At 47.4% G+C, this 15,432-nt stretch overlaps 1 protein-coding gene across 1 annotated transcript in view; it reads left to right on the forward strand.

Moving 5' to 3' along the window:
• Positions 1–15,432, forward strand: part of LOC148513691 (uncharacterized) — a 120,956-nt gene that overhangs the window by 49,107 nt on the left and 56,417 nt on the right. The window contains exons 4-5 of the mRNA XM_088481560.1: positions 3,585–3,680; positions 4,877–4,981. Coding sequence (XP_088337686.1) covers positions 3,585–3,680; positions 4,877–4,981 — 201 coding nt within the window. The remainder of the gene's footprint in view (positions 1–3,584; positions 3,681–4,876; positions 4,982–15,432) is intronic.

A 15,432-nucleotide genomic window follows, 5' to 3' on the forward strand; every position in this document is an offset into this window, starting at 1 on the left:
CAATAGCGATTAAAGCACTCACAATAAACAGCAGGACGTTAGCAGTCACGTGTTAGGTGCCCTTATGGGGAGTAAGGAGTAGAAGAAAATGTAAAGAGAAGCACATGAGGGAAGAGGTCCCTGCTCGTGAGAGCTTACACTATAAAGGGGTTTTAAAATGTGAACTGGAGACCTCGTGAAAGCTTGAATGTGAAAATCTTAATTGGAACTTCGAAACTCAGTAGTTTTCACCATTCAAATAAAAAAAAAGAAGAAAAAAAAGAAAATTAAAAACTATTTAAAAATATTATTTAAAAAAATATATTGTCTAAATAGTATTTTAAATTAATAATATAAATAAATACATAAATAAATAAACAAATGAAGGCATATTGTGAAAGGAAAACCTCCTGTGCAAACGACTAACCTGAATTGCAAATAATCGAATCCACATCTATTGTAGATTGTACAGCCAACATATTCTTGGCCATTAAACTGGTAAAATGCTATGAAATGTCAAACTGGTTTGAAATGTTGAAGGATCTCTAGCCAGGACAATATGCTAGAGTTCTGCATCTAGTTGTTTGGAAATACATATGATGGCACTACTCAATTGTTTGTTCTAGGAAAACAAAATAGATCAAATCACAGCCACCAGTAAACATAGCCTACAATTTAAATGCATTTAAATGTTGCCATTTAGATTCACAATTATGTTTTCTATTTGCAAAATATTCTAGCATCAGTTTCACACATACAAACAAATTATTCCCTAAGTGCACTGTTTACAGATATGCTGGGGATGATTCTTGGAGCAAAGCATAAAAAGCATTACAGTAACTGTGCACCTGGAACAAACCGTGCTTCAATACAAGGGGTACAAATGCACATATTTATTTTGCATACAAGGCAAACGCTGGCTGCTTTTGCATGTACTGTAACCCACAAATCATACTTGTCTTCTCTCCCGGAATACCCGGGAGGCTCCGGACCGCCTGGAAGAGAAGTCAAGTCTCCCAGAGTAAGCCACCATCCGCCCGCAGCCGCCTGGTTACTGAGTGAAGTGGGCGGTAAGATGACACGATTAACGCTGAATCGCGCCATCTTGGCCTCATCACCGCTCCACAATGCTGGTAATCATCACACCCATCGGCCCACCCGCTTTGCCACAGCACGCCTCCCCTCCCTCCCCACTGTGTCGACCTGGCTGCCCCCTCCCTGAGTAAGCCCATGAGTATGCCACAAATGGTGGACAGCTTTATTCTTAAACTGACCAACTAGACACTTACATCCATCACACTAGACCAACTTACATCCAACCAGCCAACTAGTTGATTGGTTGGAATGAATATCTGGTAAGGGATGAAAGCAAATGATGGTACACTCTGGGTACATGGGGCCTGATTCAGAGCCGCTCGTAAGCGGCCGCTCGCTCCGAGCGATGTTCGCACATCTGCACATGCGTATGAGTTGTAATACACATGCGCGAACCAGTCAGTGCGGCCGGAATTCGTGTGTCACAAAATAGCGAATGCCTGCTAATTTGAGTGACAGTGGCGTTTGTGGGTGGTAACAGCGGAAGGTGCTTGAAACCGGGGAGTGGAGATCCGAACGCAGGCGTGCCAAATGGTCAAAACGGGCGTGTTTTAAGGGTGTGCATAATTAACAAAGAAGCGTCATTGACCACGTCACTTGGTTGTCTTTTAGCCTGAACTGCTCGCATGATTGCGGTAGGAAAATGCTACCACAAGAATAGCGAGCAGTTCAGACGCCGTTCGATGTACTCGATTAATCTAATAAATAGCAGAGATGACGTATGGTGTGAGCGGCCGGGGGCGTTTTTTTCAAAATAGCGACCGCATGTTTTGTTCACTCGTTCAGACATAGAGGCGTCAACAGACCGCAAAGAGCAAGCGCTTAATTTAAATATCCGGCCCCTTTATCAGAACGACCGTCCGCAAATAGCGTCCGGCTCTGAATCAGACCCATAGTTACAGCCCAAAGTGGAGTGTATATGTTGTGGACAATGGAGGAGGTGCTGGAGCCCGGAGGCAGGCACTTCCATTGTCTCCCATAGTTCTGCCCCTGCCACAATCCAGCTCTAGGGTTTTAAACTACAGTCAAGTTCAACTGTCCTTTAAGCAATAATCTATATAATAATTTCAGAATGTCTGTCCCATCTCCTAAATGTGCATTCAGTGGTAGCCTGGGCGCATGGCCCAATGCTCTCACTGCAAGGAATATGACAAAGACCTAGGAGAGGAGGTTCTGCAGCTGGGAATGTAGTAACTATGTGAGCATGGGCTGGAGGGAAGATGTTCTGGATGGGGTGGGGAGGAGGTCAAAGTGGAAGGAGGGGGGCGAGACACAGGATGATCAGCTGCAGGTGCAGCAACAAAAAAATGGGGGCAGAGAGAAGGGGCATAAAGAGGTAACCCGGTATATGCTGGGTCCAATATGCTAGTATAAAATAAGTAGATCAATATCACAATGTAATAATAAGGTACAGTTATCTCCCAGGTAACACCTTCCTTTGTAGCCCCCAATTAAAAAACAATGTAAAACTGGTTTTGGCTGTTATGCTGGACCCAAAATAGCAGCTATCTAGTTTCCCTAGAACCAAGTAAAAATAATGTATGCCAATTTACTTTGCATGACTCTTATGATAACATTTTTTTTCCGATTATTTATTACGAGATTTTGGGGTTTGATATATATTCTCACCTGTACTGGCTAAGCGTCTTTGAACTTTATTGGGCTCAGCATGTTTAGAGGGAGTAGGTGAAGGATGAACCATTGGGGTCTACTCATATAGAACATGAAGTGGCTACTAAAAACATATCGCTATATATCGCGTCACATCAATGTGATATATAGTGAAGTTTAGTAGTCATTCATGTACACTTACCTGTTCGACATCTTCGGGCGCCGTCCATCCCCTCCGCGATCTCTGTAGTGCAGCGAGAAGACAGACCTGCTCCTCACTGCGCATGCCCCAGTGTCTGAGAGCAGTAGGTCACGTCAGACCTGCTGCTATGGACGCTGGGAAAATGGGGCGGAGCCAGTGCCAGGCAGACAGCAGGTAAGATTGGTACTTCTCTGCTCTGTCCACCTTGCGGTATAGATAACGCCATCCTCAGATACAGGATACCGCAGGAGAGGAACGGAAAGCTGAGCTTTCCATTCCTTCATGAATTGCGCTCACCATAAAATAGTATAGTGATGTGATGCAGGCATGGAGCAGGGGGTGCCACTGGAGAAGTAATACATTTCTCCACGGTAAACTAGCTCCATGAATAGCATGAACCAGAGCTGAGCCCTGATTTCAGCTAAACAGGGCTCTTCTCTGCTTCATGAATAGACCCCATTATGTCATGGGGTTGTGAACCACATTTTAGGCGCGCTAGGCGTTGTGATAAGTCCATGCAAAACACTTTTAAAATGGAATGTAGCAAATATAATATACAGGACGCTTGCGGTAGCAAGAGACAATCATGTCACTCTTCCACAAAAATACAATACAATAAACATACAATGTTACTCGTGGCTGCCAGATGCTGTAAACATACAGCTATTTACTAAAAACCTTATCTTCATATTTACAGTTGTTAAAGGTACTATGATGTATAATCAACCTCATCCTGACAGCTTATTCGTACAGCAAAGAATACAAGGAAGCATGATGGCATCTCTTTTATACAGTAAGTATGGTTATGGCAGACATCAAGAGCCTGATTCTGAGTCACGGGCACAATCAGAATCCTTTTTCAGTATCTGCCCATATTGTGAGATCACATCCCTCTGGTCGCCTAAGCAGCCATCATCATTAGTAACAGCACTAACTCCTACCCCATGCTGGGTGACTGAAAATGGTGTGCACTCTGCACATGCCCAACTCCGATGAGGTGAAGACTCTGACTACACGCCAGTGACACACCCTCGGGAAGCTTCTCCTCCCTACTGCCACCCAGCAATGCCAATGCAGCTGTAGGTGAGAAGCAACTGAGATGCGTCTGACTAGGGATTGAAGGTAGCTACTCGACTTTCCACATGTCATGTGTAGGGCATGCACAGTTTATGTGGCCGTATTCAGACTGGTGTGTAACTCAGAATCAGGCCCAAATAATGGGTTTTCCTACATTAAGTAGCACTTATGCACGCAGCTAGCAACATGTAATAACCCACAACAACCAATCAGACATTGCCTTCATTGTCTAACTTGCGTTAGGGACTATAGCTAATTGCTGAACAGTTGACATTTGTTAAGGCATAGCTGTCCTTTGTTAAATTATACCCTTAGCTTTGTAATCATAATGACATCACAGAGGGTCCACCCCGTCCCCAGCACTTAGGGTACAAGACAGAAACAGTCCAGGGTTAGTGATAGAGGTGAGATCTCAGAATGTCCTTCCGAACTTGGGGGTCTATTTACTAAGCAGTGTTAAGAGACAGAGTGAAAAGTGATAAGGTGCCAGCCAATCAGCTCCCGACTGCCATCTCACAGGCTGTGTTTAAAAAAATGACAGTTGGGAGCTGATTGGCTGGCACTTTATCACTTTTCACTCTGTCTCCTAACACTGCTTAGTAAATAGACCCTTTGAATAGATAAGTGATCTAAAAATCGCCAATTCACAAGTCATAGGCTAGAAAGTCATATTTTTTTCTTAGAAGATAGCAAAAAGTTATTAGGTATACTTTATCTTAATATCAGAATAGGACAGGATGATTCATATAAACCTATTATGCTCTTCGTTGAAAGTATTGAATTTGCCATTAAATAGCATCCTAATAACTAATACTGGAGGTCAGAGCTTATCATACAGTTTAGGAATTGGGTTTGCTGTTGGATGATTGTAGTCTAAATCTCATCTAACTTTTACCTTCCTTCTCTTCCTAGTCAGATCAACTTCAGTTCCAGAATCCGATTTACAGTATTTTAAACAATGGAATGAATGCAAAAACTTAACCCATTCCAAGGAGTTTCCCGTCCTCAATGATTTTGGTACAGAACTAATTTCTTTCCAGTTTTCAGGAAATGACAAAACCAGTGGTTGATTTGTACAAGGGTCAGATCAATCTGCCATGCAATAGTTAAATAAACTTGATTTAAAAAAAAATATATTAGAGCCTTGTCCGGTCTAGGGTATGAAGAAATGACTTAAATAACAGACAGAGAAAGTGCTCGGTGGAACCGCAAAATGCGTGGTTTTTTTGCACTTTCTCAGCCAACTTTTTATTAGTGCAGTGGGTGATGAAATCAACACCCCAGCTAGTATGTAACACTATAGCAATTGCCAAATAAAGTTTACCATTGAAAATATGCAGGATGACCTCTTTTTTTATATATATAGCTCACAGGTAGTGAGTAAGAAAGATAACCCTTTGTTATATAACAGATTGGCCTATAATCTTTTAGGACTTAAAAGCTCCAGGTCTGAGTCTAATTGGTACAATGTATAATGATAGTAGATATCATGGCCACTTACCATAGTGGCAAATATAACATGCAGTAGAGGACCTAATTTCCAGTGCTGAAGAAATATATATTTTTTCATGTATGCCCATTGTAACTTTTTGGGTAGTTCTATTTCTACTAGGCTGCACTTTAGACCACCCTAAATAATAATAAATAAAATGGTTAATAAGATATGCTGGTGATGTTATCAGAAAGTATATAATGTGTAAATACTGCTATACGGATGAAAAAATGACACTGAATAGATCAACAGTCAATAGGTCGAAACCAGATGGTCGACATGCAATAGGTCAACAGGAGCAAAAGGTCGGCTGAGAAAAGATTAAAAGTGTAAAAGGTCCACAGGGTTAAAAAGTCGACTTGTTCCAATGATCAACACATGAATGTTTGATGCAAAAATGGTTAAAGCATGTTTTTTCAACCGTTTTAAGCTTAGGGTTAGGGTAAGGGGTTAGGGTTAGGTACCTGGGGGGGATTAGGGTAGGCTGCCGGTGGATAGGTTTAGACACTAGGGAGAGGGTTAGGTTAGGCCCCAGAGAGAGGGTTAGGTCAGACACCAGGGGGAGGGTTAGGCACCAGGGGGAGGGTTAGGCACTTGTGGGAGGGTTAGGCACCAGGGGAAGGGTTCGGTTAGGCACCAGAGAGAGGGTTAGGTTAGGCACCAGGGGAGGGTTAGACACTTGTGGGAGGGTTAGGTTAGGCACCATGGGGAGGGATAGGTCAGGCACCAGGGGAAGGGTTCGGTTAGGCACCAGAGGGTAAGGTCAGGCAGCAGGGGGAGGGTTAGGTTAGGCACGAGGGGGAGGGTTATGGTTAGGCACTAGGGGGAGGTTTAGGTTAAGCACCAGGCGGATGGTTAGGGTTAGGCACCGGGTGGAGTGTTAGGCACTAGGGGGAAGGTTAGGGCTAGGATTAGGATAAAATATTTAAAAAAAGGGGGCTGACCATTTAAACCTGTTAATCTTTTCATCTGGTGTCGACCTATTCACTGTCAACCTTAGTTCTGTCGATATTTTATACCACACCCGTAAATACTCCCAGTACCACAAATGTGTTAAACACACTGCAGTGCCCCCAGTTCCCATTATGCCACAGTGCCACCCACAATGGTGATGTAGCTATGTGTGGGTGCTCCCCAGTGTGTGTTTGTGTGTGCCATTGTTTTGGTTGCCCTGTTATTAATCTGGTTCTGCCTAGAGATTCTTTTTAAATGTTACAATCTATACCTCCAGTGGGGGACATACAGGTGGAACTGTCTGCCTTAGTCCTCTGCTTAGGCTAAAATTGTAAATGGTCAGACAGGGAAGAGTTAATATTGGTACAGACTGAAGTATATTTAATCACATTCAGCAGATGCTCTGCAACTTTCCTATTACAAATCACATTACGGGATATTTTACTGGGTACAGTTAAAGATACCACACATGTTACATTTATAATCTAGAATGGGTATCACACTGTAGTCAGGAACCAGACAGGCACTATTGGGAGTCAATGGATGAGTGTAACCATACAGTTTTATTGGCCGCAGTTTTGATGAACAAGACAATGCAGATAACAGTGCACCACCGCTAAACATTGGATAGAGTATCCACTATGTAAAATCTCTGGCTAATATGGGAATTTTTGCAGACAATTAGTGCTACCTAAAGGTAACCAAAGTGATTGAGTGCAGCTGCCAATATAGAAGATGGTGCCAATCAGGGCTGCCACCAGAAATTATGCGGCCCAGGACTGACAAAATAGGCAGCCCCCCCCCCTCCTTCCATGTTCTGCAACTCTGGCCCTGCAGTGTCTCCCCTGCCAACACCCCTTCTGTCCCCTAGAGCCCAAATACATTTACCTTCTCCTGTGCCTTCTGGCTGCTCCTCATTGCGCTGTGGCGGCTCCTCTGTCAGTGGTGCGGCGCACATGATGTAATGACGTCACGCATGCCTTGCCTCAATAAAAAATAAATAACAACTTTATTGTACTGGGCAGACGTAATCCCCCACATTTCTCTCTCAGCATTCCCCCCATTTACCTCTCTCTCAGCAATCCCCCCACATTCCTCCCTGTCTCAGTGACACACCCATACATTCCCCCCTCTCTTTCTCAGCGATTCTCCCACATTCCCTTCTGTCTGTCAGTGCCACCCCCCACACACTCACACATGTCAGTAACATCCCCCACCTTCTGTCTGTCGGTGCCACCCCCCACACACTCACACATGTCAGTAACATCCCCCCCTTCTGTCTATCAGTGCCACCACCCACACACTCACACATGTCAGTAACATCCCCCCTTCTGTCTGTCAGTGCCACCCCCCACACACGTCAGTAACACCCCCTTCTGTCTGTCAGTGCCACCCCCCACACACTCACACATGTCAGTAACATCCCCCCCTTCTGTCTGTCAGTGCCACCCCCCACACACTCACACATGTCAGTAACACCCCCTTCTGTCTGTCAGTGCCACCCCCCACACACTCACACATGTCAGTAACACCCCCTTCTGTCTGTCAGTGCCACCCCCCACACACTCACACATGTCAGTAACACCCCCTTCTGTCTGTCAGTGCCACCCCCACACACTCACACATGTCAGTAACACCCCCTTCTGTCTGTCAGTGCCACCCCCCACACACTCACACATGTCAGTAACACCCCCTTCTGTCTGTCAGTGCCACCCCCCACACACTCACACATGTCAGTAACACCCCCCTTCTGTCTGTCAGTGCCACCCCCACACACTCACACATATGTCAGTAACACCCCCTTCTGTCTGTCAGTGCCACCCACCCACACTCACACATGTCAGTAACACCCCCCTTCTGTCTGTCAGTGCCACCCCACCACACTCACACATGTCAGTAACCCCCCCTTCTGTCTGTCAGTGGTGCCTCCTGCCCCCCACCCCATTTCCAAAAGTGCGCTGCTGTGGGGCACTCACTGCCGCCTGTTGCCGCCTGAGGAGGAGTCAGCGCTGCTGTAAACAGGAGTGTGCTGTTCAGCATATGCTGGGCTGATCTCTCTGCTCTGTGCTCTCTTCTCTTTGTCAGGTGGCTGGACCGGGGGGAGGGGCCAGCCGCCAGCCAACAGGAAGCAATGCAGCTACACAGTCACTTTCTGTGTGACGGCTGCCTGACGCTGCAGGGCGCATCCATTCCGCAGATATAATAATCCTCTATGCACTGGATACCTGCTGGCCAGGGCCAGTTCTCCCGTTACGCATGGCACGCAGCTGCGTAAGGCGCCACATAGTGAAGGGCGCCTCAGCTGCGTACCATGCGGGCCGTGGGCAGACTGTGTCTCTGTGACACAGCTGCACCGCGTGTGTAGCGCTGACCGGACAGAGTTCGGTCAGCGCTACACAGCACAAACACACAGCCGCCGGCGCCGGCAGCTGTGTGTTTGCTTTAGCAGCTGATGAGAGTTAGACAGACTCTCATTGGCTGCTGCTCCCACTGCCAGAGTCGGACATCCACCGGCTCCCGCAGTGGGTAATGGGAGTGACGTCATGACGTCACTCCCATGATGCAAAGCGGCGGACGGAGGAGCTGATATCGGCGGCGGGACCAGGAGCAGGAGTGGGTTTCAGGTAAGTGTTTTTTGTTTTTTAATACGTCTCTCCTGCTGCCGGGGGGATGTGGATGGGGGCACCACAAGGGGGGATTACTCCTGGGGGCACTACAAGGGGGGATTACTACTGGGGGCACTCCAAGGGGGGGAATACTACTGGGGGCACTATATAAAGGGCACTGCATAGGGGGTACCACTACTGGGGGCACTGCATAGGGGGGGAGTACTACTGGGGCACTATATCAGGGGAATACTACTGGGGGCACTGCACAGGGGGGACCACTACCGGTGGCACTGTAAAAGGGGCACTGCATAGGGGGCGTCAAAAAATATACTCGCTTACCAAAAAATTTGGGCTAGAGCCAGCCCTGCAGCTGGCCCATTATTTTCAAGGGGCCCCTGCTATAATACTGGTAGGTCCATCCCTGGACTGGCCCCCTTCCTGCCCGGGACTCCAGACCCAGCAGTCCCCCCCTGATGGCGGCCCTGGTGCCAATTCTTCAAAATAATGCAAAGAAAGAATGTCCGCGCGCTCTGAATCACACACAATCCCACAGTTATATATATATATATCATAGACAAAAAAAACCTTCCAAGTTCACATGTCCCATTAAGGCTTCTAATGGTGAATACACACGTAGCAATAAAAATGAACGATTTGAATGATAACAATATTGTTCATAGAGTTATCGGTCAAATCATTAATTTTTTGGTCCCTACCAACCCACCAACGACCAGCGAGGCGCGGGCATGTATGGATGATAGTGATATCATCCATAGGCTGTGCATGCAGGTCAACCTGCTTGATATCAAGCAGGTTACTCGCGGGTTTGCTATGGTTGTTGGTGGTGTGCTGGATGATCGATATCAATCATCCAGCACACCAGGGAGGGTGCAGGACGATCAGACACCGATACCGTTATCGCTATCTGATCGCTCCGTGTGTACACACCATAAGACATTACCTAAAATCTCACAAAACATATTGAATTTCTGCCTCTCAAACTTAAAAAGCAATGAAATTCTGATCATTAAGGCTGATGCCTTAATGGACATGTTCCTTGTGCAATACAGCTATGGTAGGCCATCACACCCTGTGGTTTACTGCAGATTCAGCACTGTCACAGAGTGAGATTGCTGTCACTCACAAAATGGTGGAACTGCTAATTCACAGAATTGTGTGCTCATTGGAATACACACATGCAGTCTATGCAACTACACACAGAATGATGTGCTCACAATGCGATTTCCCTTGAAACTCCCTGGTACTCCAGGACACGATATGGTGCTTAAATAGCAAAATTTTGACTTGGAAACTATCGTGCAAGATCTATGGATAGCTGACTACATACACTGATCAGTGAGATCCGTGATGCAGGCATCTGTGTAAAATAAATGATTCAGAGATACACGCACGGATCAGTGCGATCCGTGCGGCTTGCATCTGAAAAAAACAAATCAATAAGACAAAGATGCATGGATGGATCAGTGAGATCCGTCCATGCATCTGTGTTAACAAAATAAATAGAAGTGTATTAAAAAGCATGCCCCGCCCCCGAGGTACAACCAGCCCCGGGCTCTGGAGACCCAGTACTGGTTGTGCTAAATACAGGGGACAACCGACGCTGGGGTCCCCCTGTATGAGACACAACCAGCATCGGGCTTTCAGAACCAGTCCTGGTTGCCAAAATACAGGGGACAAACAACGTAGGGGTCTCCTGTATTAAGAGCAACCAGCACTGGGCTCTGAGCCAGTCCTGGTTCTAAAAATACTGGGGGAAAAATGTATTAACCATAACCAGCTCCAGACTTTTTCTAGTGGGGGGGATGTAATGCCACAGCCAAGGGAGCCAATTCACTGGGTCCCCCAGCCGAAGCATCACCCCTGACCGCTAGTCAACCCAGGCCAGGGATCCCTGGGGAGTTGGGGACCCCCCAATAAAGAGGTCCCCATCACCAGGACACCCCAGGCCTGGACTGATAGCACGGGGCCATCCCCGGCACCCCTGGCCAGAGGGTGCCGGGATGATAGTGTAGTGTGGTGCATATGAAAGTTAAAATACTGTCTTTTGCAGTAGGACTACAGGTCCCAGCAGGCCTCCCCTGCATGCTGGTACTTGTAGAACCACAAGTACCAGCAAGCGGGTGATTAAGGGCCTTCTGGTATCTATAGTACCCCCGTAAAAGAAATATTAAAATAAAACAAGGACACCGATTTTTTTAATTTTTAATTTTCCAGCACCTTCACCTGGGGGGCGGCAGCCTTTAAGCTCTTTTACATGGCTGCCGGCCGTCCCCCAGGACTTCCACGGCGTCTTCACCCAGGACTTCCCTGGCGTCTTCTTTCTTCGGCAGCTCTGCTCTGCTGCCTTCCGGCCAACAGACTGCTGTGCCGTGTCCTTGCACTGGCTTATATTAGCTAGCCGAGGTGCCATTTTTGAAATGGGCACAAGGTTCTCCTCTCTCAGCCAATGAGCGCTCCGCACTGGGATTTATATAGTTCCCGCTGCGAAGCCGTCATTTGGGTAGTACTTTTTTTTGCCAAGACCGGGGATGCCTACATGGAATGAAGAGGACTTAGGGCCTGATTCAGAGCCGCTCGTAAGCGGCAGTACGCTCGTTCCGAGCGATGTTCGCCCATCTGCGCATGCGTACGGTTTTTAATACGCCTGCGCGAACCAGTCAGTGCGGCCGAAAATCGTTTGTTCGCTATATAGCGAATGCCTGCTATTTTGAGTGACAGAATGAGGCGTATGTGGGTGGTAACAGGGGAAGGTGCTTGAAAACGGGGAGTGGAGATCAGAACGCAGGCGTGCTTAAAGGTCAAAACGGGCGTTTTATGGGTGTGCATAATTAAAACAGCAGCATCATTGACCACGTCACTTGGTTGTTTTATAGTCAGAACTGCTCGCAATATAGTGGTAGGAAAAACCAACCACAAGAATAGCGAGCAGTTCATACGCTGTTCATACGCTGTTCGATGTACTCGATTAATCTAATAAATAGCGGACATGACGTATGATGCGAGTGGCCAGGGGGCGTATTTTTCAAATAAACGTCCGCATGTTTTGTTCGCTCGTTCAGACATGGAGGCGTCAACAGACCGCAAGGAGCGAACGGTTCATTTGAATAGCCACCCCTGAACGAGCGAGCACTAATTGCGTCCGGCTCTGAATCAGGCCCTTAATCCCTGCATACGAGGAGGTGAGTATGGATTTTTTTATTACAGGTACCCTATGGATTATCTACTTGGACAAGTGGACGTGATTGGCTTCAGGGATACTAGGTGAGTATGTGAGATAGTGTGTGTGTGCATGTGTGTGTACATGTGTGTGTGTGCATGTGTGTGTACATGTATGTTTTAATAAAATTTTACTTTCAATGGTGTGTGTGTCTTGTGTTTAATATTTTTAATATTTCTTTTGCTGTGGAACTACAGGTACCAGCGGGCCCGTAATGCCCCACATGCTGGTACTTGGGGTTCTCCAAGTACCAGCATGCGGTGGAGGCTTGCTGGGAACTGTAGTTCCACAGCAAAAGACAATGTTTTTAACTCTTTACTTGCACCGCACTTTACATAACCAACCCTGCACCTACTGGTCAGGGGTGCTGGGGATAGCCCCGTCTATCAGCCTGCGGTGCCCTGGAGAGGGGGACCCCTTTATTGGGGGGGATCCCCAGCTCACCAGGGATCCCTGGCCTGGGCTGACTAATGGTCAGGGGTGATGCTTCGGTTGGGGGACCCGCTGCTAGGGCTCCCCTGGCTGTGGCATTACCCCCCCACACACTAGAAAGGGTCCGGTGCTGGGGGTACGCCATTTTTTTTTATTTTTTTTAAACACAACAGCACAGACAGATCTCACTGATACGTCTGTGCATCTATGTTTATTTTTATCACACACAGAAGCAGGCATCATGGATCTTCCAGATCCGTGCATGCTGCATCTGTCTGGCACCACCTGGCCACACCACCACCGGGTCCTGCAACCCTCACCACCGACCACACCTCCGCTGCTAATGTCCGCTACCCCCCTCCACCTCCCCGATCCGTGCTGCAGCTAACGGACACTTCTTTCACCCGGGTCCCACCGCCACTACCACCTGCTCTGGCCAGACATCTTCATGCACCCAAGTGAAGCCACAGTAAGTACACCTGCTGAAGGCACCTACTAAGGCTGTGCAACGAATTGAAGCTTCCTATCTCTATAATGGTGCAATTTTGGGGTAATAGTTTAAAAACTGTAACTTTCTCAATTACTTGAACCCCAAAAGACCCTACCCTAGAACAAGAGCTACCTAATAAAACAGTCCCCAAGTCTAAATTCGCCCCCTACCCTGAGTTCCTGAGTTATGCCTTCCCAAAAATCCCCCATAGATAATAGCAGAAAAGTGGTCCTAACTGAGAGTGTCAGAAAAAAGTGACAGTTGAAACTTTGGATTGTTCCCAAATCCTAATTTTTTTGCCATGAAATTTGGTATGCAGCACCGAGCGACAGTTCTACCTGTTCATGCCAAATTTCAGCTCAGTACTACCTATAGCTTTTGAGGTGTAGCCCCTTAAACACCATGAACCCCCACTCCATTTTTTTCGAACAACTTTAATATAAGGGCACGACTGTGATATCTCCTACTTACCTTTCTCTCCCGGAATGGCCCGCTGTCCCCATACACTAGTATCACAGATATCTCCTATTTACCTTTCTCACCCAGAATGGCCCGCTGTCCCCATACACTAGTATCACAGATATCTCCTACTTACCTTTCTATCCCGGAATGGCCCGCTGTCCCCATACACTAGTATCACAGATATCTCCTACTTACCTTTCTCTCCCGGAATGGCCCGCTGTCCCCATACACTAGTATCACAGATATCTCCTGCTTACCTTTCTCTCCCGGAATGGCCCGCTGTCCCCATACACTAGTATCACAGATATCTCCTGCTTACCTTTCTCTCCCGGAATGGCCCGCTGTCCCCATACACTAGTATCACAGATATCTCCTGCTTACCTTCCTCTCCCGGAATGGCCCGCTGTCCCCATACACTAGTATCACAGATATCTCTTACTTACCTTTCTCTCCCGGAATGGCCCGCTGTCCCCATACACTAGTATCACAGATATCTCCTGCTTACCTTTCTCTCCCGGAATGGCCCGCTGTCCCCATACACTAGTATCACAGATATCTCCTGCTTACCTTCTGTTTGCGGAATGGCCCGCTGTCCCCATACACTAGTATCACAGATATCTCCTGCTTACCTTTCTCTCCCGGAATGGCCCGCTGTCCCCATACACTAGTATCACAGATATCTCCTGCTTACCTTCTGTTTGCGGAATGGCCCGCTGTCCCCATACACTAGTATCACAGATATCTCCTGCTTACCTTTCTCTCCCGGAATGGCCCGCTGTCCCCATACACTAGTATCACAGATATCTCCTGCTTACCTTCTGTTTGCGGAATGGCCCGCTGTCCCCATACACTAGTATCACAGATATCTCCTGCTTACCTTTCTCTCCCGGAATGGCCCGCTGTCCCCATACACTAGTATCACAGATATCTCCTGCTTACCTTCTGTTTGCGGAATGGCCCGCTGTCCCCATACACTAGTATCACAGATATCTCCTGCTTACCTTTCTCTCCCGGAATGGCCCGCTGTCCCCATACACTAGTATCACAGATATCTCCTGCTTACCTTCTGTTTGCGGAATGGCCCGCTGTCCCCATACACTAGTATCACAGATATCTCCTGCTTACCTTTCTCTCCCGGAATGGCCCGCTGTCCCCATACACTAGTATCACAGATATCTCCTGCTTACCTTCTGTTTGCGGAATGGCCCGCTGTCCCCATACACTAGTATCACAGATATCTCCTGCTTACCTTCCTCTCCCGGAATGGCCCGCTGTCCCCATACACTAGTATCACAGATATCTCCTGCTTACCTTTCTCTCCCGGAATGGCCCGCTGTCCCCATACACTACTATAACAGATATCTCCTGCTTACCTTTCTCTCCCGGAATGGCCCGCTGTCCCCATACACTAGTATCACAGATATCTCCTGCTTACCTTTCTCTCCCGGAATGGCCCGCTGTCCCCATACACTAGTATCACAGATATCTCCTGCTTACCTTCCTCTCCCGGAATGGCCCGCTGTCCCCATACACTAGTATCACAGATATCTCCTGCTTACCTTTCTCTCCCAGAATGTATGGGGACAGAATTAATCAAGCTCCCAAAACACAATATTTTCGGAGCTTGAGTGCGGGAGCATTCGCCATCTTCAGATGGTGAGTGCTTCCACTCCAGGCTCGCAGCACACTCCTTCCCTATGTCCCTGTCCGGCTCTTTCCGCTGGACGCCAGGGCTCTTGTGCTCCATTCGGAGCAGTGAAATACTTCGGGGAGACAGCTGATTTTCGGGTC

Source organism: Taudactylus pleione, unplaced genomic scaffold (genome assembly GCF_031769625.1).
Source record: "Taudactylus pleione unplaced genomic scaffold, aTauple2 ptg000274l, whole genome shotgun sequence".
In the NCBI taxonomy this organism is placed as follows: domain Eukaryota; kingdom Metazoa; phylum Chordata; class Amphibia; order Anura; family Myobatrachidae; genus Taudactylus; species Taudactylus pleione.